The sequence below is a fragment of the Miniopterus natalensis genome, chromosome 8 (genome assembly GCF_054644295.1).
Source record: "Miniopterus natalensis isolate mMinNat1 chromosome 8, mMinNat1.hap1, whole genome shotgun sequence".
Taxonomy (NCBI): domain Eukaryota; kingdom Metazoa; phylum Chordata; class Mammalia; order Chiroptera; family Miniopteridae; genus Miniopterus; species Miniopterus natalensis.
In genome coordinates, this window is record NC_142088.1 from 76535051 (window position 1) to 76558367 (window position 23317).

Below are 23317 nucleotides of genomic sequence, written 5' to 3' on the forward strand. Positions count from 1 at the left end.
AAGAGAAACCGGACAAGGCAAATGGCTGAAGCCACGGGACCTGGAAACAGCTGGCTATTCTGAAACGGCCCCTCAAGGACTCTGCGTGCGTCCCCTGGTGGCCTTGACCTAGCTGAGGTGTCCTGAGGGCTGTGCTGCCTCCACATCGAGAGCCATCTCCTGGAGAGTGTCCCTGCTTCCCCACGCCTCTCCTGATACCCCAGCCCACGGCAGGCTAGCTGGAGCACGAGCATGCAGCCGGGTTCTGAATGCTGCCCTGCCCTGAAGGTCGCACCGGCGTGGTGGGCTGAGTGGTGCCCAAGAGGATATGTCTGTGTCTTATCCCTGAACCTGAGAGCACTGCCTGCTTTGGAAAAATGCCTTTGTGAATGTGATTACACTAGGAACTTTAAGATGAAATCATCCTGGATTGTCCACTTGGGCCTTAAACCCAAGAACAAGTGTCCTTATCACACACACAGATGAGAAAACAGCACAAATATGGGAATGATGTGGCCACAAACGAAGGAAGCCAGCAGCCCCCAGAAGCTGGAAGCAGCAAGGAACGGATTCTTCCCTAAAGCCTCTGGAGGGAGTGTGGCCCTGCCAGCACCTTGATTGTGGACTTCTGGCTTCCGAACCATGAGGGAGTAAAATTCTGTTGTGTTAACAACAGCACCAAGGCTGTGCTAACTTGTTATAGCAACTGTAGGAAGCTTATGCACTAGTTTTTGGAGTAGTCAGAGCCCAGCTGTTCCCTGGGCCTGGGCCAGAGTGGGCCCTGCGGATGTCTGTCAGAGGGACAAGAACAGAGCGCTCTCCCAGAGGTCTTGTGAACCAAGGACACTAGTCTCAGCTGACAGCCGTGTAGCCCGTGAAGAGCTAAGTGACGAGACAAGGCTGCCCTTGAAGGAAACTTGAGTTGACCGGGCACTGATTTTATGCCTGATTTTGATGTACACATTAATGTGGCTCCTACCACACCCACTTATCCCGGCCTCAAACCCAGGAGACAGCAGGAATGGGTTCAGTATCAGAGAGGATGTGGCTAATTTGCATGACCCTCTCCCCTCATGGGGTGGACCAGATGCTCTGAGGCCCCACTGGCTCTGACCCCAGCTCCCAGGTCACTAGAGGTAGCCTACCAGGCTCATAGGGCAGCATTGTCAGCTGTCCAGCCCCAGCACCTGCTCACACGAGGTCTGGAAAGTTCATCAGTGATCTGAGGCCAGGGCTCTCTCTAGGGGACACAGCAGGAGACAGCAGGAGGGGGGAGAGGAGGAACCTCTTCTGCTGACCGACTTCTTCTCTGCCGAGCCATAGGAGCTCTCCCGTGGTATTTGCAGGACTAATGGCAGAGGCCGTGGAGTGCAGTGGTTAGGAACTTCTAGCCTGAAACCGCCTGCTGTGTGACCTTGGCAAGATCTCTTTTGCTCTAAGTGCAGGGTCCTCGTCTGCAAGGGGAGGGCGGTGGTGCCCCCAGCCCACAGTGTTGTTGTGGTAGTGAAATTAGAGAATGACAGATCCCCTCAGCACTGTGCCTACACAGACCCAGCAAGTGCTCCTTACAACGCTGGCTGCTACTGTCATTTGTAAGAATAATTTGAGTGGTGGGCACTAACGCCCCATTTTATAGATGGAAGACAGCCAGCTCAGAGCGGTGGCACCTTCCCAGTTTTGCATACCTGGCGAAGGCCAGGTGTCTCCAAGGGTATGTGGTTTCCAAGCTCCCCGTTCTTTCCCTGGCACCATAGCCCTGAGGGCTAGGCCTCGAGAGCTAACGATTGTCCCACCTGCCTCTGCTAGGGCCCGGTAGGGCTGAGCCAGGGTTGGAGGCAGACAGTTGGCCCTGCAGCTGCGGGCCGGGAGCTGGTGGACCGCGTCAGGCGAGGGCCTTGGCCGGGATAGGCCAGGCTAGCGCGCAGCTGCTCACGCACCTCTGACATTCAAGGCCACCAGGGCCCACCTGGCTGCTGCCCTGCCACCTCCATTTGCATCGTTTTACTCTGCAGTCTCGGCTGGACCACGGCCCTGGTCGGCTGGGAGCTGTGGGCTTCTCCCTGGCTTGGAGGGGAGGAGAAGGTGGGGTTATGGCTCTGACGAAATGGAGGACCGTGGATCGGGGGCCCCCCATCAGCAGAAACACACCCGCCACCAGGTCTGCTCAGTGCAGACATGGAGCTGGGGAGGGGGTCATAGGGGCTCATGGGGCAGAGGATGGACCTGAGGGCACTGAGGGGCACTCCCTAGGCCAGGTTGTGTTTCTCTTTTGTTTTTTGGCCAGATTTTGATGGCTTCTGTCTTTCTCCCTCCTTTTTGCCGCAGTGGTCCATGAGCACCTTAAGGAGAGGGGACTCTTTGGCCTCCCCCCGGCAGGCGCCAACCCCTCGGACTATTACCACCAGATGACCCTCATGGCGGGCCACCCCACGCCATACGGGGACCTGCTCATGCAGACTGGGGGTGCCACTGGCACACCCCATCTCCACGACTACCTCAATCCAGTGGACGGTGAGTGCTGGGCCAGGCGGTGGCAGGGAGCAGGATGGGGCTGGGGCTGGTGGTACCCCTAGGGGCTGAGGCAGGTGCTTCTTGCTCCTTTGGGGGTGAAGAATCCTAAGATGGAGTCTGGATTTACCACAATCCCTGCCAGGACTGCTGTCCACAAGGCCAAGCCTGGACCACACACACAAATGTTCAGTGAGTGTCTTAGACGCTGCAGGAAACAAAACGCAGTTGCCTCTGCCTTCTTGGAGTTGGGGGCACACTGAGGACAGCCGGGGAGAACCGGGAGTGGAAGGGAGCACTGCAGGTGCAATCTTAAATGAAGGACTCGAGAAATCCCATGGGGAAGATGATATTTGAACAAAGAACTGAAAGAAATGGGCTGCCCAGAATAGGCCGGAAGAGTGGCCTTGTTAGGGTAAACAGCAAGTACAAAGGGCCTGAGGCAGTGTTGCCTGCTGAACTCAGGAAACGTCCAGTAGGCCGGTGTGCCCGGCACCCAGTGAGTCAGGGAAGGAGTGGGTGCTAGAGTTCTGGGGCTGTTCTGCAGGCTGGTCAGGGCTTGGTAAGACTTTGGCTTTCGTAGAGAGTAGGATGGGGCCTTGGGGGAGGGGTTGGATAGAAGAGTAATGAGGTCTGACTTATTTTTAAAAGGAATCCCACTCTGACTGCTGATCTGAGGATGGATTTAGGAGACATGTGGAAGCAGGGGTCCTGTTAGTAGAAGGGGGGAAGTGGCCATGTTTCAGACAGATTTTGAAGGTGGAGGCAGAGGATTTACTGCCAGATCGGGGATGTGGAGAAAGAAAGGCAGAAAGGACAACCCCGAGGTCTTTGGCCTGAGCACTGGGGGACAGAGGGTCAGTCACTGAACCAGGAACTGTGGGCAGGCAGACTTAGCAGGCAGCAGAACTTCATAGGTGAAGTTCTTGGTGCCTATTGGATACCAAGTCCTTCCCTCCCACCAAATGCCACCCTCACAGCTGCTTTCACAGGGACACCTTCAGTCCCTTGGCCATGAACCCCTGGGGTCAGCATGGAACCCCTGTTCAGGAGTCAGCTAAGCATCCATCAGTCAGTGCCACTCTACCTTCTGGTCCTGGAGCCCAGCCCAAAGATACCCTGGATCCAGGCAGGCAGACTTGCTCTCCTTAACCCCTGCCCGGGATGGCGTTTTCACTCCCTGGTGACAGGGCACAGACAGAAACCTGCAGGAAGACCTGCCCCACAGGAAGTCCTGGTACCTGCTGGGCTGCAGGCAGTCTTATGGGGCCAAGGTGGGCCCCTGTACCCCTCAGTGCCTCCCCTCCCCCAGTACTGTGCCCTGGACTTCCTGCCACACCAGCCACTGCAGTTCTGTCTTATTGGCTGGGGGCAAAGCTGAACCCCTCACTTCCTAAGGCCTGCTTGAGATCTCGCCTCCCCCAGGAAGTCTCTTCAGATGCCTTCTCACCCTCTTCCACTGGCTTTTGCTTCTCTCTCTCTACCCCATCCAGTGCGTACTTACAGGAGCCGTCGTGTGCGGTTCCTGGGCCCTGAGCGGTCCTTGTTCCCCCCATGAGAGTGCTGTTGGGAAGAGCACTACAGTCCTCCCAGTGCAGCTCTCGTGGGTATTGTTCCACGTCACTCCACATGCACCCTGAAGGATGTGACCAGAATTTGCTCCCTGGGTCTGGGCTCCCCACTCCCACCCCCGCACCCCCTCCCCATGCCTTCCTCAGGGTGGTGTTTAGTCCAGCACCAGGCACACGGTATAGAGTGTGAAATGTGGCCTGTTGGCGCCTGAGCACGCATACATCCACGTGCTCCCCATCTCTCCTCCTCTCAGCCCTGTGGGTGCTCCCTAGGGAGCAGGAGGGGTGTCAGCAGGTAGTGAGGCTGTGTACACGTGACCTGTCAAACCTAGAAGCCAGACAACCACAATGCAGTGCAGAAGTCCACATAGTGTTCCAACAGCCATGTCAGAGAACCCCGAATGGGTCCCACCTCCCAGGGTGGATGTCACTGGGCCAGCTGGACAGTGAGCAGACACAGAGAAACTGTGGCCAAGGGGGTGTCCCCAGAGTGCAAGAGAGGTCGAATCAGCAAACAGGAGCACCAGCTGTGTGAGAATAGAATTGCCTTTATGCACATTCCCCCCATGGGACTCTCCTCAGCCACCTCCTAAGGCTGGAATCACTATCCCCTCTTTCAGATGAGCAAACTACGCTTCCCAACATCAGGTGACTTGCCCAGGTTGCGAGTCAGGGTTCCAAGCCCAACTTTGTTTGTTACTAGCACTGTTGGCCCTTTCCCTCGGCACACCACCTCCAGGCAGCCCAGCACATCTGACCAGCTCAGTGAGCCGTGGCTTCAGGGAGGGCCTGCTAGACCAAATGTGTTCCAGCGCCGCCCAGAGGGCTGGGCCCAAGCCGGGGTGCTTGTCGAGGTGGCGGCAGGCAGAGAGGTTGTGCAGTGAGCTGTGGGCCTGCCGGTGGTGTGTCCTCGCTATAATAGCTGGGCCAGAGGTGGTGGTGGGACTGAGCAGGGTCTAGACTGTGACACCCAGCCCTGCGTGCTGTGTGAACTAAACACACTGAAGAAGATCTCATGTGTGAACTTGGCTCAGTGCCTGGCAGGCAGTACGTGCTCAGTTAATGCTAGTTTAAATTTCTTTCTGCCAGTATCTTTTTCTGTCTTCCCAATCTACCACTTCCTGCAGGATTTTGTCTCAATTGTCAGCACCATTCTCCACCTAGTACCAAAGTCCTCCTGGGCTGTGCCCCATCCGCCCCATCCGCCCCATCCATCCCACCCCCAGGGTCTCCAAATCTGCCTTGTCGACCCTCCCTCCTGGCCCCCCAGTTATTCGCCACTGTCCCAGCACTGCCCCTCAGCTCAGGCTCGTTGCTGCCTCTCATTGATCACTTGACCCCTTGGAAATTCTGTGGTCACACTCTGGGTCACCTATCTCCCTCAGGGTAAAATTGAAACGGTGTAACAGTGTTCAAGTGGCCTTCTCCTCCAGCCTCATCTTTCCCCACTTGCACACAGCACTCCCACCACCCGCTGCATCCGTAGATCCCGCCAGACAGCTCCCCCGCTCCTGCCTGCAGCGCCCTTCCTTGCAGGCTGGCCGGGTTCAGTGCTGCACTGTGGCCTCGGCACCTCTCCTGAGACACATCTCCAGTCCTGCCCCCCCAGCTGCTCCTCTCGCGGCTCCTGCGCCTCCCTCCTTGTCCACCTTCGGTACCCAAGGAGCTCAGACAGCACTGGCTGCCACTTCCACATCTGAATCTAGGTCTGAGCATCGCTGCCACAGAGCAGCCTCGTGTTTGTGGGTGAGCGCGTGCGTGTGTGGCAGTCAGACACCTGGGATAGAAAGGTGCGAACTCATCAGGGGAGAGACTGTGCGGGGCCAGCAGCTGTCGGCTTGCAGGGCACCTGGAAGGGGCTGGGGACAGGGCAGCTCTGTGTCCCAGGAAACTCAGCCTTTACTTACACGTGGGGGCCGAGCACCTGAGTAGGGAAGGCAGGGGAGTGAGAGGGGAGTTCCCCAGCGGGCACGAGAGCACCAGCTCATGTGGGCTGCCCCTGATAACTCATCACACCGCTGCCAGTCTTTCCGCTCCTCAGCTTTGAGACCGCCGCTGGCTTCAGGGTGCAGCGGGAGGCATCTCCCGCCCAGCGCTGGCCCCAGCGACATATCAGCTTCTCAGGCTGAGTGAGACACCCGGGGGGTGGGGGTCTGAACCCCGATGACCTTTCAGTTACAGACGAATTTTTTCCTTTGTTCCTAGTTACAATCCAAGGAATCAGAGTAATTTAGAGTGATCTCCTGAACTTGTCATTACTTAACAGTTTTTTTCAGACCAGGTGATACTAGATCCGGAACCTTGGTTTCTGCTTTTTAAAATGGTTTAGGCGTTTCTGTTCCCCTTCCATGTGGATGTGCTGCTCACGTGGAGCCCTCAGAAACTCGAGTCTCCTAGCCCAGGCCCAGGCCCAGCTGAGCCCAGACCTGCTTCGGGGTGTCCCCGACTTCACCCCTTCCGTGACTGTGAGAGCGGGGAAAGCCCTCCCGCTCCAGCGTCCCCTGCTGGTCCCAGTTGCACAGGTCTGGGGAGAGACCTCCTGGAAGCTTCCGACCCCTCAGTGAAGGTGGGAGTGGACCTTCCCATCCAGTTCCTTTCTGCACAGACTCTCCCAGAGAAACTTGTGCAGGCCTGCAGCCTGGGCAGAACTCAGCAGACTAACAGCCTGTGGAAGGGCCCGAGACTCTCTGAGGACGTGTGTGTTCATGTTAGGAGCTATCCATAAATATGACCGTGACATGTAAGTTCTGCAGGTGCGGGGGGCGTCGAGAGCTGTGGAAAGTCAGGGGGACGGGGCCTTCCCTCTGTCTGTGTGTTTGTGTGTGTGTCTCTGTATCGTTCATTCGAGGGTATTTATTGGGCACCTGCTATGTGCCAGGCACAGCTCTAGGTGCCAGGGACACAGCAACGCACTGCCTGCCAAGTCCTGCCCTCATGGCGCTGCCCTGTGTGAGCTCCTGGCAGGACAAGGAATACTGTCTTGAGGCCACTGCGCCCACCCAGCCCCCTCTCAGCACCTCGCTTTCACTTTCCAAGAGGAGGCAGGACTGTGGGGCAGAGAGAACTCTCCAGAGGTTTTGACTGTCCAGCTGGCTGTGGAGACGGGGCCTCTTGGCAAAGGTGGCCTGGAGAAGGGTGTAGGACAGTTACCTGGGCCCGCGTCCAGCAGAGCATGTCCCAGTCCACTCACCGGCAAACCACCAGCAGTTTCACCTTAGACAAGTGCCATCTGCACCGTTCTTAATTTAATACCATATTTTAATAGACTCACCTTTTGGGGTTAAAGAAATGGATGCTAAAATGGAACTTTGTCTATTTCCTGAAATGGGAAACCTGATAATATCTGAGGAAGATGTCCCTGTCTCTGCCCCCATTGAGCCTAAAATAGTCTCGTCTGGGTCATGCCTGCGACCTCCGTTGGGCAAACACCGCAGTGGTGGCGGGAAGGTGGGAAGCCTCTGGCGGGGCTCCTGTCGCATTGGAAGCGCAGCCCCGCAGGCTCCCAGGGCTGGGCAGAGGGCACCTCGGGGCACGCCCGTCCCCGCTGCTGGGCGCCCTGCCTCCTGGTCGATGCAGGCTCCCCGCCTCTCGTTCTTAAAGAAGCTGATTTATAGCGGGGAGAGTGAGGGTGATGCTGCATCGGAAGGTAATAGATACCAGTCAGGGAATCAAGGTTATCATTCTGCGTAGTGGTTCTCTGGAGAGCGGGGGACTCTCTGGTTGTCACCAGGGCCTTAAAATGGAATTTCCTTGTGTTGTGCGTTGAATATTGGTGATTTAACAGCGGAACCGCCACCACCACCCTCCCTCCCACTCCTACCACATTGAGAAGATTGAAATGTTTCCGATAGAAATGTTGTCTGTTTACAGCCCATATTTCCTCCAAGCTGTATATTTTATTGTCATATTGACACTAATTTGACTCAGATGTCACCTCCGTCCTGACGCCCGTTCTTTATGCAGCCTGTGGGTCCACGGGGGGTTTCAGAAACCAATTACATTGATCACACCGCTGAGAGGCCCCACCGCTGATGGAGGGGCAGCCAGGGGCCCGGGCAGGCAGGGAGTCCTGCTCAGCTGCCGCAGGAGGAGGGACCGAGGCAGGGCCACCTGGCTGCAGGTCCCAGAGGGCGGGCTGTGCGTGCCGGGCATCTGGTGAACCTGCACAATCAGTCCCGTGAGAAAGCTTCGTGAAGTCACTTTACAGGTGAGGAAGCTGAGCCGGAGCCCTGAGTATCTTTCTGCCTATCACAGAAGCAGGAAACGGGGCTGGTCAGCCTCGATCCGAGCTTCTGGGCTCCAAAGCCCAGGCCCCCTGTACAGCCCATAAGAGGGGGTGTGGGTGGCTGTGGATGGCTAAGTGTGGGCAGGGCAAGGTCTTCGGGCTGGATGCCCTTAGAGCATCTCCTCAGTGAGTTCAGGAAATACCTGGGTGAGGGGTCGAGCTGTGCAGGAGGGCTCCCTAACCGCTAAGAAGTCAGGGTCCATGAGCCTGGCCACAAAGCTGTGTCCCAAGGAGGGGTGTCCCAGCCCCATGCTGACGACAGTAACACCTGGCACAGAAATGGCTCCTCCTGGGAGGTTCTTCCGAACCAGGTTCCCGGCATCCCTCTGGCTGCCCTCAGTCCAGGTTCCTGATCCACAAGAGGTCCATCCAGAGCTCTGGATATGCTGATCAGTAGCCCATGGCCTCCCGGAGGTGGGTGCTGTTGGCCCGTCTTGCAGGTGAGGAACCAGCTCAGAGAGCTTCAGCCACTCACCCAGAGCCACCCAGTTCAGAACTGTCGGGCCAGATCCAAACCTGGGTCAGGTCTGGGGCCTTTCTCACATCTCCTGCCCTTCCCAGCTATCCCAAGGAAAGCAGCCACCCCCCGAGCACTCGGGATCACCTAGGCTAATGCAGCAGAGGTGGCGCCTAATGAATCCTGCTGGCGTGGTGGCCACCATTTCCATCTCTCACCTGGAAGGGGAGCTCCAGGAGTACAGGTCCGAGGGTCCTCCTTGCATGCAGTCCCTGCAGCCTCCAGCCAGTGCCCAGGGTACTGCCAACGCGGCACAAGGGTCTGGTGGCAGATGAACAAGCGAATGAGCGAGAGAAAGAACTAGTGGTGAAAGGGTCTAGGTACAAGTGGCGGCAGGAATGGGCCGTGTCGGCGGACACCTGGCTGGGTAAGGAGGCTGGTGCCTGTCGCCTGGAGGCTGTGGGACCTCAGAACAGGCATCCACAGATGAATGGATGTGGTGGCTCTGCCAATCCCGGTCATAAATCACAGGAGAAGCTACAGGAAATGAGTGCCAGGCTTTTCTTTCTATTTAGTAATTTATCAGGGGAAGAGGCACATTAATAAACATATTTCCCTGGAGGGGTGGGAATAACAGAGATGAATATCACTGTCAGATTTGGCCTGTTTCCTCTTGTTAAAGGCGCAAGAGAGGGTGGGAATCCAAATATTAGCAAAATCTTTTTGTAAATTTGTATCACAAATATGCCTGTATTTCTGACTTTACTTGATGTTCAACCTTCCCCCAGCCCCACATCTCCCCATTTGCCATGCAGCTCGTAAGCCAGTATAACAGGAGTCTTTTGGAAGATTCACTTTTGCATCTTACTGTGAGTTCCCTTTAAAGTGAGGATTGGCAAGGTGTGAACTCAGGAAATAAGAACAAGGCTTACAGGGGCAGGGAACCTTTTTTCTGCCAAGGGCCATTTGGATATTTATAACATCACTCATGGGCCTTGAAAAATTATCAACTTAAAAATTAGCCTGCTACATTTGGTCAAACATTTAATTAACTCACCCCTAATGGGATGGCTGGAACTGCTTCTCTTTGGCGAGGCCTTGGCAGGGCCAGACCAAATGATTTCGGGGGCCATACACAGCCTGCGGGCTGGCTACTCCCCACCCCTGGCTTGGAGGGTGCCCAGATGGACAGGTGAGCGAGTGTTTAGTGACAGGTGTGCTGCAGTGTGGCCCGGTCATCTTTTCTAGACTTGTCCTTTACTCCAGTATTAGCTGTGGGCTCACCCTGCCCATCAGCCCTCCCAGCCCCTGGAGAAGCTGTATCAACTTATAGTTCCCCCCGGGAGCTCTGCTGGGTTCTAGGCACTGTCCTTCACACTCTTCATGTGTCCTTGAAACAACCTTGTGAGCCCAGCCACACTGCCCCCACACTGCCACAGCTGGGCAAAGAGAGGCTTAGGGTGGCTAGGTAACAGACACCAGGGCAGCCACTAGCATCAGGGGTGTGTGGCTGGCTGGCGCAGGCTATGGGCCCCCACAAGGTGTGTGTGTCCACCCGCCTGGCCAGGAGCACCCTCCCCAAGATACCTCTCCTCCCCACCCTCAGCAGAAGCTGGGAGGTGGGTGGTTTTGGTGGCCATCTGCCTGCCTTCCAATCCATTTCTCTGCCAAGGCTGCCTGGTACAAATGTTTTGTCATTTGTACAATGAGGCTAATAATAGCCCCTTCCTTATAGGACACCTATGAAGATTAAACTACTTAATACTTTAACAGTACCTAGCACCTACAAGGCATTCAGTAAACACTGACATGAAAGGTTAGCGCGCATAGGAAAAGCCATAGTGTATATAGGGTTTGCTACCTGCGGTTTCAGGCATCCACTGGGGTCTTGGAATGTATGTCCCGGGAGTAAGGAGAGACTACTGTTCACACGTAACTGCGGGAAGGGAGGAGGACCTGCCCCAGATGGGCGCTCTCTGCACCCTCGGGCTCAGCCATGGCTTCAGGCAGCTCCTCCCACAGCCCCCCACCCCAGTCAGGGCTCTGGGTCTCCTCTGGACAGAACAGTGGCCTAGAAATGGTCTGACAGTGTCACTGCACAAGTCGCCACCCACCAAGGCTTCCGCCCTGTCCAGACCCTCTCCGATCCCAGTTTACTCTGTAAAGGGGTCTGCCAGTGCGGATGGCAGGGCTATGGTGAGGAAAATAAGGGGCGCTGTGAGGAACGCCTGGCACACAGCAGGGGCATGTTCATTCTCTGCCTAGCCGTGCCCTGCATTTCGCATACCTGCGTGGAACGGCCTCTCTCTGTGCCCTGCTGGCCCCTGCCCACCTGTCCTCCTGTCAGTGGCCTCCAGGTTCCCTTTGGGCAGGAGGGGTGGCCTGTAAACAACTTCAGTGGCTGCCTGAGCACACCCTGTGCCCCACGTGGCCTGGCCCAGCCACCTCCATGCCTGTGCTCGCTGTGCCCGGGCTCTGATGGCGCCGATCTCCCTTCTGCTTGCTCAGACCAGCTCAGACCCCATAGGACCCTCCTCTGGGGAGACCACAGGCTACCCTGGCCAGAGTCGTCCAGTGGAATTCTCTACAGCAATTAAAAAGAGCCAGATAGTGCTACACGGCAGCATGGAGAAACCTCACAAACTGTAATGTTGGATGAAGCTAGACCAAAACGCATTTATAATTTCATTTATAGAAATAGGTAACTACTCGAAAATAAGCAGACTAAGTGCCTGTTAGAAGCCAGGATAGTGGCTGCCCTTCTGGTGGGTCCTGATGGACAGAAGGGCTTCTGGGCACTGACCAGGCCCTTCTTCTTTTTTTAAATCCTCACCTGGGGACATGCTTAGAGAGAGAGAGAGAGAAACTTGAATCGGCTGCCTCTCCCACGTGCCCCAACTGGGAATTGAACCCACAACCTAAGTGTGTGCCCTGACCGGGAATCGAACCGGCACCCTTCCAGTGCATGGGACGACACTCAACCAACTGAGCCACTAGCGGGGCCAGGCCCTGTGTCTTGACCTGGTGCTGCCTCATGGGTGGGCTCGCGACATTGGGCACTTTGCTGCCATGCCTCAGGCACTGCTGGATCCAGCTCTGGTCCCTGCACTCCCGTTAGGAAGGGTGCTACATATATCAGTGCTCCAGTTCACTCACTTAGCGCCTGACTGGTGCTTGTGTGCTTCTTAAATTCTCACCACACCATGTGTGGGTCAGACCATTTTATAGATGAGCAAACTGAGGCTGAGAAAGGCTACAGCCCTTGCGCAAGAGGCCACAACTGGAGAATGGCAGAGCCACAGGTCCCTATAGATCATCCTCACAGGCTCTTCCTGTCCCCACCTGCCAGTCTGCCTTGCCCCCTCCACGCCCCCAAACCGTTTTGCTGATGTGCCTCGGGTTGGCTGTCCCACAGTGTCGCGTTTCTCCAGCCCACGGGTGACGCCCCGCCTGAGCCGTAAGCGGGCGCTGTCCATCTCCCCGCTGTCGGATGCCAGCCTGGACCTGCAGCGGATGATCCGCACGTCCCCCAACTCCCTGGTGGCCTACATCAACAACTCGCGCAGCAGCTCGGCGGCCAGCGGCTCCTACGGGCACCTGTCGGCCGGCACCCTCAGGTGAGCCCAGCCTGCAGGCGCAGGGCCGAGAGTCGGGCGCTGGACTGGGGGCCAAGTAGGGGGGGTCAACGCTTTCAACCCAAGAAGAGAGACAGGACCTCATGCTCCAAACAATTTCCAGTGTGGAAGTTAAGGGAGGCCTGTCATGAAAGGTTCCGTCATGAAATCAAAGGTGACCCTCCTAGTATTTCAGCCAGTGTCATGTAGCTGCCATGTCGCTGACCAGCCTGGGGCCACACAAGGCGTGAGTGACACCGACCTGGGCCATGAGAGTCACTGGCTGGCAGGCCTCCCACGTGGTCACCACATGGCACACCGAAACCTAATCAACGCCATTAGCCCTGGTCCCTCTGTGCCGCCCTTGACTGTTCTGAAGACTCAGACCCCAGCCTACTTGACTGGAACCCATGTGCTTCCCGAGTGTCCCGAGAGAGGCCAGAGGCGTTAGGATGTCAGGAGAGCTCTGCCCAAGGACCCAGAAATAGTGATAACAAGTATATTATTTATCTTTTGCTGCATAACAAATTACTTCTAAACTGAGCAGTTTAAAACAACAGACATTTATCATCTCACCGTCTCTGAGGGTCAGGAAAGTGAGACTGCCTTAGCGTTGGGTCCCCCTGAAGCTGCCGTCATGATGCCAGCCCTGGCTGTAGCCACCTGAAGACTGCTGGGCCTTGGGCTGCATTTCTGAGACCACCCCGTGGCTGTGGGCAGGAGCCCCTCACGCAGGGCAGCCCGTCCCCCTCCCCCACCATCGGAGCCTGATCTGAGGGAGCAAGGAGGTAGCCACAGCTCCGACTCGGGGCATCATTCTTTCTTCAGTGTCCTGCTCTGGAAGGAGTGGCTCAGATGCGAGTGGCAGGACAGTCCTGGGTGAGGGGGCCCTAGAACAGGCTTTAGAGGCCAAATGGGGCTCAAATACAGAGCAGTGACGCAGGGGACACTTCTTAAGTGTCAGGGCAGTGAAGGGCCAGGGTGGGGGTGAGATGGAATCTGGCACCTCCCGGGTCCAACCTGCCAGGGTGAAGGCTGCATCCTCGGGCAAGGCCTGGGGGCTAAGCACGGAAGGAGAGGCCTGAGCTGGAGGCAGTAGGGAGCCACTAGTAGTCCTTGAGTGAGGTAAAACCATGGTGATGGTAAGGTTAGTACATGCCCATCCCAATCCCTGGGCAAGGTCTCTGCCCAGGAAGCGTCAGCCTAACAGAGCCCTGGTCCCCCTCCCCCCAACCCCACTCCACCACCTTATCTGCTCTTCTTTGCAGCCCAGCCTTCACCTTCCCCCATCCCATCAACCCCGTGGCCTACCAGCAGATCCTGAGCCAGCAAAGGGGCCTGGGATCAGCCTTCGGACACACACCACCCCTGATCCAGCCCTCACCCACCTTCCTGGCCCAGCAACCCATGGCCCTCACCTCCATCAACACCACGCCCACCCAGCTCAGCAGTAGCAGCAACTGTCTGAGTGATGCCAGCCAGGTAGGTGTGTGCAGGGAGCAGGGGGCTGGCCACCTGGTGTTCTCCTGGACCCCATGAGGGCTGATGATTGCCCTCTCACACTAGGAACTGTGGGAGGACTCTGGGTGCAGGTCTGGCTGGTGGGGTGCCTTCTGAGCAGCGGCCACATGACTGCCAGGGCCTTGGGCTGGATGCCAGGTTGGTTGGGACACCCAGGCTTGGGCTGGGTGCCAGGTTGATTGGGACACCTAGGTTGGTCCTAACACCACCCCTGGCGTGTGGACAAGCACCCAGCCTCAGTTCTGCAGTCACCTGCCCAGTAAACACAGTAAGTAGATGGAGAAATCCTAGAATTCAGAGTCTGGCGCAGTGTAGGTGCTCCATGCCCAGCATATGGATGGATTAATGGACAGTAATGAATGTGCATTTTAGTTTTAGAGCATGGATTCACCAAAAGCCACCTTTAAAATAATTTTTTAAATTTATTTTTAAATTACTGTTTATATTCAATATTATTTTGTATTAGTTTTAGGTGTACAGCAGAGTGGTTAGAAAATCATATACTTACAAAGGGTCCCCCGAATATTTCCAGTACCCACCTGGCACCATACATAGTTGCTACAATATTACTGACTCTACTTCTATGCTGTACTTTACATCCCAGTGACTATTTTGTAACTTCTCAATCCCTTCCCCGTTTTCTCCAGTCCCCTCTGGCAACCATCAGTCTGTTCTCTATGCTATGAGTCTCTCAGTTTTGTTTGTTCATTTATTTTGTTCCCCCAAGGTCATCTTATTTGACCTTTCCGGTGGGCGTTTGACACGCCTGGGCGTGTTCACACGTGCCTGGCACACAGCAGGTGCCACTAGTGTTTAGTGAAGGAAGGAAGTCCTGTTTTGCAGATGAGGAAATGGAGGGGTAGGGACAGCGTCTGATCATGGAGAGGGCACGGGCTTTGGCATCAGTCAGACGTGCTTTGGGCCCTGACTTGCCTGAAACCTTTTGCGGCCTGAGCTGACGCATCTGCAAAGTGGGGCCTGCCCCTCACATTGGGTCACTGTGTGTACACGAGCCCATGTGTGCAGAGCCCCGTGTAGACCCGGATCCTGGTTAGCACTTACAGTGACAGTTCTTGAGGTGAAGTGACTGGCCAGGCACCCGCCCGGCAGAGCCTAGGTGTGACCAAGTGCTGGGGAGGGAGACCAGACACAACTTTCTTCCGGGATGTCCTCCTTCTCTACCCCAGGGCTCCACGCCACCACCGAGTGGGTCCCCCGGACAGGATCGTGGGTTTTAGCCACACCACCTGATGCCGCAGCTCCAGCTCCCGCGTCCTGAGGCCCCAGCCCTTCTCTTGCTCCCTGGGCTGCCAGGCCCTGTTCTCAGACCCAGAGCCGCTGCTCTGGGGGCTGAGGAGTTGAAGCTGCCGGGCCAGGAGGGAGAGTGCCCAGCCTTTCCCAAAGAGGCGTCTGTTCCGTTCTTGTGGATGGTGGTGGGGAAGGTGCTGACAGGCTGAGCTCTGGGCTCTCTCCTGGCCCTGCCCCTGGCTGGAGGACTCGGTTTCTCAAACTTCAGCACAAGGGTTGGCCCAGGTAGTCTGTGTGGGGAGGGTCCCAGAGGTTTGAGGTGTCCCTGCCCCGCCCCCTAGTGACAGGCTCTCCCTGCTCCCTCCTCAGAACAAGCAGAGCAGCGAGTCGGCTGTGAGCAGCACCGTCAACCCCATTGTCATTCATAAGCGCAGCAAGGTCAAGACGGAGGCCGAGGGCCTGCGACCAGCCTCCCCGTTGACCCTGACACAGGTAACTGCCGCCATCCTCACATCTTCAGGCGGGTCAGCTAACTTGGGACTGAGGCCCTGCTGGTGAATGGATGGACAGATGCTGCTGCATGAACGAATGAGCAAATAAGTGAACCAGTGGGGGGGTGATGGATGGATCATGAGCTCGGGGGGGACCAGGGCCGTGTCTCCAGCACCCTGCACATTACATAGTCACCAAACACATACTGAACAGCCTGGCCCGAGTGCCTTAGTTGGTTGCGCCAAAAGGTTGCTGGTTTGGTTCCTGGTCAGGGCACATACCTGGGTTTCGGATTCCATCCTTGGTCATCTCGGGGTGCATATGGGAGACAACTCTCTCTCCCCCCGTCCCTAACATGTCCTAAGAATGAGTGAGTGAGTGAATGAATGAATGTACATCTGGAGCTGCAGCTGTCTCTCCCCCCACCACACACATCTCATCCTCATAAAGCACAAGCCCCAGTCAAACTGAGTTTCTCATGTCCCCTGAATGGCTCAGACTCCTGTCCAGTTGCTCCCTCCTCCTGGAATTCTGTCTTCCAATCTGTCCCTTCCTGACCTTCCCAGATAATGGGACTTGCAGCTGCTCAGATGCGCATCCTAGCCTCTAGATCGCGTTGTCTGCCCCCCACACTGTTCTGTGAGCTTGGAGAGATGGTACTTTGGGAGAAGTGGTTCAGTTCCATGTCACCAGGGTTTACACCAGGGTTTGCCCCGGGCCTGGTGCACGGTAACTGGGAAATCATATTTTCTGAGGACTCGATGCACATTTGAGGAAATGAGTGGTGTGGTGAGGGGAAGGAAGGGAAGAGGATTCTTCATAGGAAGGTGAGGAACAGAGCAGTCCACAACCCAGGACGGCCTGTTGTGGGTTGAGACCCTTGTGCAGGTCCCTGGGGAGATTCTGCCCCTTATTCCGATACTCTGAGACGACACGCAGACAGTCCCAGCTTCGTAGCAGAGGCTTTGGTGGGAAGGGCTCAGTGTGAGTGCTGACCTTGCAGACAAGCCTCCTGCCCCCAGGCCTCTCACGGTGGCCTGGCCTCCATCTGTTACTATACTGTCACCAGCTCTGACACCAGCGATGCTCAGGGCTTCCTGTCCCTGTCTCCCCTGCATGTCACACCATACTTCATGAGACCTGTAAACCATCGGGCATGCTCTGGGCACTTGATTTTTATGAAATATTGGATTCTCTTACTGTCAGGCAAACAGAGGGGCTGGTGACAAATTCTTCTCCCCTCGCTGACGCCAAAGCCTCTCAGCATGATGCGTGGTTTCCACGGGGCCGGCCCTCATCGGGGCTGTGGAAATTGATGAGGGCGACGCACATCCCAGGGGGATGAAAAGGCAGGGGCAGAGAGGATGGGCGGAGGCCACACAGCACAGGGAGCCCCCTGCCCAGCCCCTTCCAGCCAGGGCCCCACAAAGCCTTCTTTCCTGCCCAGCTGGGCTCCTCATTTGTGTCAGGGGAAGGAAAGCCATTTATCATGAGGAGACTGTCACCGTGTCACTCTGTCCTGATTCAGTAACCTGACTCCTCCCAGGTGGGTGGGCATGCTCTCCCTTGGCAGAAAATGCAACTCAGTGACGCCCTTCCCTGCCTGAGCCCTAACCTTGTGGGCTAGGAAGACGCCCAGCTAGATCCGGAGGCCTGCACACCCGCCACCCTGCACAGTCCTGCACACGTGTGTCTGTCTGTAGCCTCTCCGGGTCTCTGGAATCAATAGGGCATGAAGCTTATGGAAATAAGTCCATGTGCAGTTTTCCTGTGAGTGCAGAGTGGGCGTCAGGAGGCCCTGCCCAGCCCTCCCATCTCTAAGGAATTGGGCAGGGGCATTTGTGCAACTTGGTTTAATGTGCCCCAGTGCTGCCTGGGGACTTCTTCCACAGCATGTTGCTTTCCTTTTCAGAACACGTGCATTAATTGAAAGGTGCATCCACAAACAACTGGAGGCTTCTCTTGCAGGAGCCCTTCCAGCTCCACAGAAAGTCAGTCAGGAGGGCTGGTCCAGCCGGCACGGGGGGTCATGGTACAGATGCTGACGCCGACCCTAGAAACGGATGTGTCAGGAGTGAGGCTGACCTAGGAGCTGCAGCCCCGCTTTACTGAGTGTCTGGAGCCTGTGGGGGCTTGTGGCTGTGGGAAGAGTTGCCTCCCTTAGCCTGAGCTATAAATGTTACCCCAGAGGCTATTTCAAAAGACAGGACATTTGTGCCACTTGTAGGTAGCCTGAAATGTAAAACGAGTCATTCAGACGTCTGCTTCTTTGCCTGGCTCTGCTCTGAGCCTGCCTAGCAGGCCAGTGGAATATTGGGGTTCTCCACATCCTCTGGAGGTCCTCCTGGGCCTTCATCCCAACCTTCGCCAGCGCCTGTTTCCTCCCAACCTGTCCCCAGGTTCCCTGCTCGGAGGCTTCCCCTGGCCAGCTCTGAGTCAGCATTAGCTGGGGCGAGGTGGCCCTGGTGTATTCTCAGTCTGTTGCTGGTTTTGGAGTAAAAAGTTTTGTCCTTTTGAATCAAGCATCTGTGATCAGGTGGAGGTCTGTCTCAGGGGCCTTTCCTTTGCACCCTGAAATGGGCACATGTGGGTTCTTCGTGCTCAGGAGACGAGTCCAGCCTAGGCCTCCACACGCTCACTGTGTGTCCTGGGGAAGATCAGTCAGCCCCGCCCTGAGCCTGCTTTTCTAGCTGTACTACAGGAATACAAGCGCCCGCCCGGCCACTGTGGCTCGGTTGCGTATCAACCTGTGTGCACCAAGAGGTGGCTGGTTCGATTCCCAGTCAGGGCACATGCCCGAGTTTCAGGCTCAGCCCCAGTAGGGGGCCTGCAGGAGGCTGCCTATCAATGTTTCTCTCTCACTGATGTTTCTATCTCTCTCCCTCTCCTTTCCTCTCTCTAAAATCAATAAAAACATTTTTTTTAGAAGACTACAAGCGCCACATTGCAGGGCTGTTACACAGAAGGCTGCTGCTGGGAGGATATGCCAGGCACTTTCACCCAGCGGAGCACCGTGCTGGGTGTGAACCCAAGTGTGCTGTGTGCCCTGGGAGGAGGGGACAATACGAGAGTGAGAGGTCTGCAGGTCCAGGCCAGATGCCTGTTGGGTTCCTCTCACCTCCATGGAGGAACAGATCCTATCACTAAAAATGCCCCACCCTGAGCCTGTGGGGCCCACCCGCTCCCCCCAGGGGAAACCAAATAGCCAAAGTCGCTGCCTGCTCTCTCCTGTTCTCCTTGCCAGGCCATTTGACTCAGGATGTGATGAGATACCTTGGTGGTGACAACTGGCATTAGAGAGAAGGGAGGGGCCTCAGAATGGCTGAGTGATGGGAGAGTGATGGGTAGGAACCAGCTCAGGAAAGGGGCTGAGAAAGCTGATGAGCGTGTGCGTGTGTGTGCGTGCGTGTGTGTGTGTGTGTGTGTGTGTGTGTGCACCTGTACAGCCCAGGGTCGTTGGCACAGGCTGCCCAGAGCTAACAGCAGCCTTTGCTGGACAAGGCTCAGTGAGTGTCTGCTCCTTCCCCAGGAGCAGCTGGCTGACCTCAAGGAGGACCTGGACAGGGATGACTGTAAGCAGGAGGCCGAGGTGGTCGTCTACGAGACCAACTGCCACTGGGAAGACTGCACCAAGGAGTATGACACGCAGGAGCAGCTGGTGCATGTAAGCCTCCGAGCCCCAGTGGCCTGCCCAATGGGCAGAGCCTAGGTCACGGAGCCCCCAGCCTTCCAGGCCCTCCGATGGAGAGAAAGAGCTGGAGGGGAGACTCTCAGAGATGCCTGGGCCATATCCTCTGCAAGTGGGAAGCATGATTATTTTTCTATGCCCTGTTTCTAAAAGAGGGCTTACAAATACATATGTAGTACAAGAGATTAGAAGAAAAATAAGAAAACAAGACGATTACGGGGAAGTGAAGAATAAAATGAAGTCAGGAGCCAAGTTAGTATGCCAAACCAAGTCCTCTCAGCTACAGTTCACATGTAAATCTTTTTTCTGAGATTCCTAGCAACCAATGCAAAGAAGGAAATAAGATTAGTTAAACCAGCCTGTACGCACAGGATAATAACAAACCTGACCCTGAAACCTGAAGGAGGTTTCTCCCTGGAGGAAGGAGTTGGTAATTTCCTCTCGGACATTATTCATAGAGACCCGGTAGCCACAGGTGAGATGGGTGTTTCCACCCAGATCAGAGAGGGAGCTGCTTAAACATGCCTGGGTACTGACAGATCAGGAGGCCAGAGAAGGCCATGGGAGCGGATGTGCCCGTCAGGGTATGCCCCTTGCCTTGGTCCCCACCGTGAACTCTTCGATGGGGGCATTGCTGTGGTGGCTTTCGGGGAAGTCTGTGCAGTGGGAGGAGCAGGAGCGAGCTCAGAGTCAGAGGCACCGGCTTCCATCCTGGCTTCACCACAGCCGGCCGAGTTCTGGACAAGTGACTCAGCCTCCGTGGGCCTCAGCTCTTCCTCCTGTGTAGGGGGTGAGCCCTGCTCCACAGCGCCGTGGAGGCCGAGTGTGATCCCAGCGTAAGCACTCAGCAGAGAGCAGCTTTCCCTGCCTGGCTGCCCCTCTGCCCCTCGCTGTTCCTCACCAGCCCCGAGCACTTCTCTCCTTCATCCAGAAAAGAACTTAAATTCAAGAGCAAGCCCCCCTCACACCTGTCCCAGCGCACGCTCGGTGAACGAGTGTCTGTAAAGATGAGCGCGCTCTGAGCGGGGAGCGGTGCTGGGGAGCCGCACACGGGCCCGCACACAGGCCCGCACACGCACGTGCGCACTGCTCGGCCAGAGCCGTCCTGAGTTTCCTCCCCCCAGCACCGTGTGCTCAGCATCAGAGCACCGTCCACTCCCTCCGCTTCCTCCATCTGTGCCACTTGCCCTCAAATACTGTAGGTTTCTCTTCTTTTTGGGTTTTGCTTCCCACATTCTCAGCCAGGAGACAAATTTCCCAGCAAACGTTATCACAGCTGACACAGAGCCTGTGGCAGAGTCTTATCTAATCCCCCTCTGGGTCAGCGAGTCCGAGCTGGAGAAAGGGCATGGGAGCTGTGCGTTATAGGACAGGTCAGACTCGATTAGAGGAAGAGGGGGCAACGTCCGGGCCTGGCAGAGGGCCTGGGCGGAGGGTGGAGACCAGCACTGAAAAGGTGCGCTCAGTACCAGGTGGGTCGGCCCCGAAGGGCAAGGAGGGATTCCTCAAATGAAGGCACTAGGGTCCAGGTGTGGGAAGGAGGGCTTCAGCTGCAGGCTCCTACCTGTACCAGGACGGCCCCTGTGGCTGGAGGTGATCGCCTCCAGCTGGCCCTGGGAAGAGCAGGCTCCTGGGAGAGGGCAGCCGGGTCCTCTGCCCAGCTCTGTCTCCGCTTCCCAGGAAGATGGATGGCAGCAGGCACACAGGCGAGCTGGAGCCCCCAGTCGATTATGAACAATTTGTTGCTAAGTAAACCAATAAGAAAAAATGAAAGGCATTGTCAGGATGCATTTCTATCATTTGAAAGGCTTTAAAAATGGAAAGTGGGGCTAATATGATAAGGTTTCCCTGGACGTTCAAAGCTCTGTAGGTTCACTGGCAGCGGCGCTGGTGTCTGCCTGCGTGACCGCTGGGCTGTTGCTCAGGCACGAGTAACCCTGCCTTCAGAGTGAGGGGCTGCAGTGCCTCCGTCCAGCTCTCAGACAGCCTTGCGGGTTGCGAAGACCCACAGCAGCATTGCCCAGTAAAAAGACACTGCAGGCCACAGATGCCAGCCACTCGTTGCACTTTACTTATGTAGGAGCACATGTAATAGAGAGTGAAAGGAAACAGGTGAAATTAATTTTAATGATGTATTTTATTTAACCCAGTATATCTAAAATGTTACCGTTTCAACATGTAATCCATATAAAACAAAATTATTGAAACACTTTCCATCCCTTATTTTTTCATTCTGAGTGTTTGAAACAGGTGTGTTCACACTTCCAGCCCATCCTAGCTGGGAACAGCCACATTTCAAGGGCTGAAAGCACACGTGGCGAGTGGCTGCTGCACTGGGCGGTGCAGGTCTAGAGGCTGTGTGGGGGTGGGGTGAGTGAGAGCTAGCTGAGCTGAGAACCCAGAGAAGAAAGGGGCTGGGGCTGGAGAAAAGGGGCCTCCAAGACCTGACGTTCCACCCTCCCCCTCTCCTTAAGGGGACGTAGGCCCAGCCTGACTTCCATACAGCAGGACATGACCTCTAACTGAAAGGGAGATGGAAGGGGAAGGATGAGGCCTTGATGGGACCTACGGGGGCTCCCTGGTGGCCTTTAGAGAGCAGCCCCAGTGTGAGGGAAGCAGGAGAACCAGTGTTTTATATGGATTACTACCATGTGAGGCACTGATACCACCTGTTTGTACTCCCCAGGTAAATAAGCAACTCAAAAGATTAGGGACTTAAAAGTCCCGGAGGCCCCACACACATAGCACATCCCAATCTCAGAGGTAGTAATACCCCTGCTTCAGTGAGGACTGCAGCCTGCAGCTAAATAGTCAAAGCAAGTGACTAAACTCCCAAGGCTCTGCGCAGGCCCGCTTGCTGTGTTACCTGTACAGAAAGCCTCGGTGGCCTGTGGCTCCCACATCGCAGCAGAAACTACTCTGGGAGTCATCCAGGCGATGAGGCCAGGGCAGAGGCCAGGTATGGGTGCAGGGACTGGGAGAAAGAGAAAAGTTAGAGTTAGCCCCTGTTCCTGTCCAGGGCAGTGCTGGCTAAGACGCCCGAGGGCCCCTCCAGGGGAGGCTGCGTGCCACGCACTGCCCGATTCACCCGAGATGGGCCCGCGTGCTGGCAGCCTGCTGGCAGCTGGGCTCCCCGGGCAGTGCGGCCGGGTCAACCCTGTTCCCTTCAGCTGCTCTGCTCACTCTCCTGGGCTGTTTTGTCCCAGGGGCAGTGTCACACTGAACCCTCCGGCAGGGTCAGAATCTCACTCTTCCCCTACTTACTGCCGGGCCACACTTACTGCAGCCACTTAACAAGCTGGGCCTTTGTGAAAAGGGGACAAAGCCATCATCTTGCGGGTTATTATCAAAAATAGAGACTAGGATGCATTTACGTTTCCATTACAATAAAAAATTAATTTAAAAATCTGGAACAATAGGGACAAGCTCGGGCGAGGCTTCTCGTGTGGCCCCTATGTGCATGTCCGCCTCATGGCAGTTAATTAGTGCCTACTGTTTGCAGCCCGGGAGCATCGTCGTAACTGCCAGTTCTCCATAGACGGGAGTCTGGAGCCCAGCCCGGGGTGGGCGGGACACCTTTGGCCATCTTAGACGGTCCCTTTGATGACTAATTGGAAAATGCAGCCCAGACATTGGCACAGTAGATTTTCGCTTAGTGGCCACTAATGACAACTCCAGAGGAGGCGCGGCTGGGCGGGTGATCTGCACGAGCGGGTGACGGTCTTTGGGGTGGTCTGCATGCACCAGGTGGGGTCTGGAGCGGGTGGCCGGGCTCACCCCCTCTGTGGGCTTGTTCCGGCAGCACATCAACAACGAGCACATCCACGGGGAGAAGAAGGAGTTCGTGTGCCGCTGGCAGGCCTGCACGCGGGAGCAGAAGCCCTTCAAGGCACAGTACATGCTGGTGGTGCACATGCGCCGGCACACGGGCGAGAAGCCCCACAAGTGCACGGT

The 23317-nt window shown here is 56.2% G+C and overlaps 1 protein-coding gene across 1 annotated transcript in view; it reads left to right on the top strand.

The window, feature by feature from the left end:
* The window catches only part of GLI2 (GLI family zinc finger 2), a 237076-nt gene that overhangs the window by 201203 nt on the left and 12556 nt on the right, over window positions 1-23317 (top strand). The window contains exons 5-10 of the mRNA XM_087819912.1: window positions 2305-2490; window positions 12216-12417; window positions 13683-13896; window positions 15553-15675; window positions 19205-19339; window positions 23166-23315. Coding sequence (XP_087676038.1) covers window positions 2305-2490; window positions 12216-12417; window positions 13683-13896; window positions 15553-15675; window positions 19205-19339; window positions 23166-23315 — 1010 coding nt within the window. The remainder of the gene's footprint in view (window positions 1-2304; window positions 2491-12215; window positions 12418-13682; window positions 13897-15552; window positions 15676-19204; window positions 19340-23165; window positions 23316-23317) is intronic.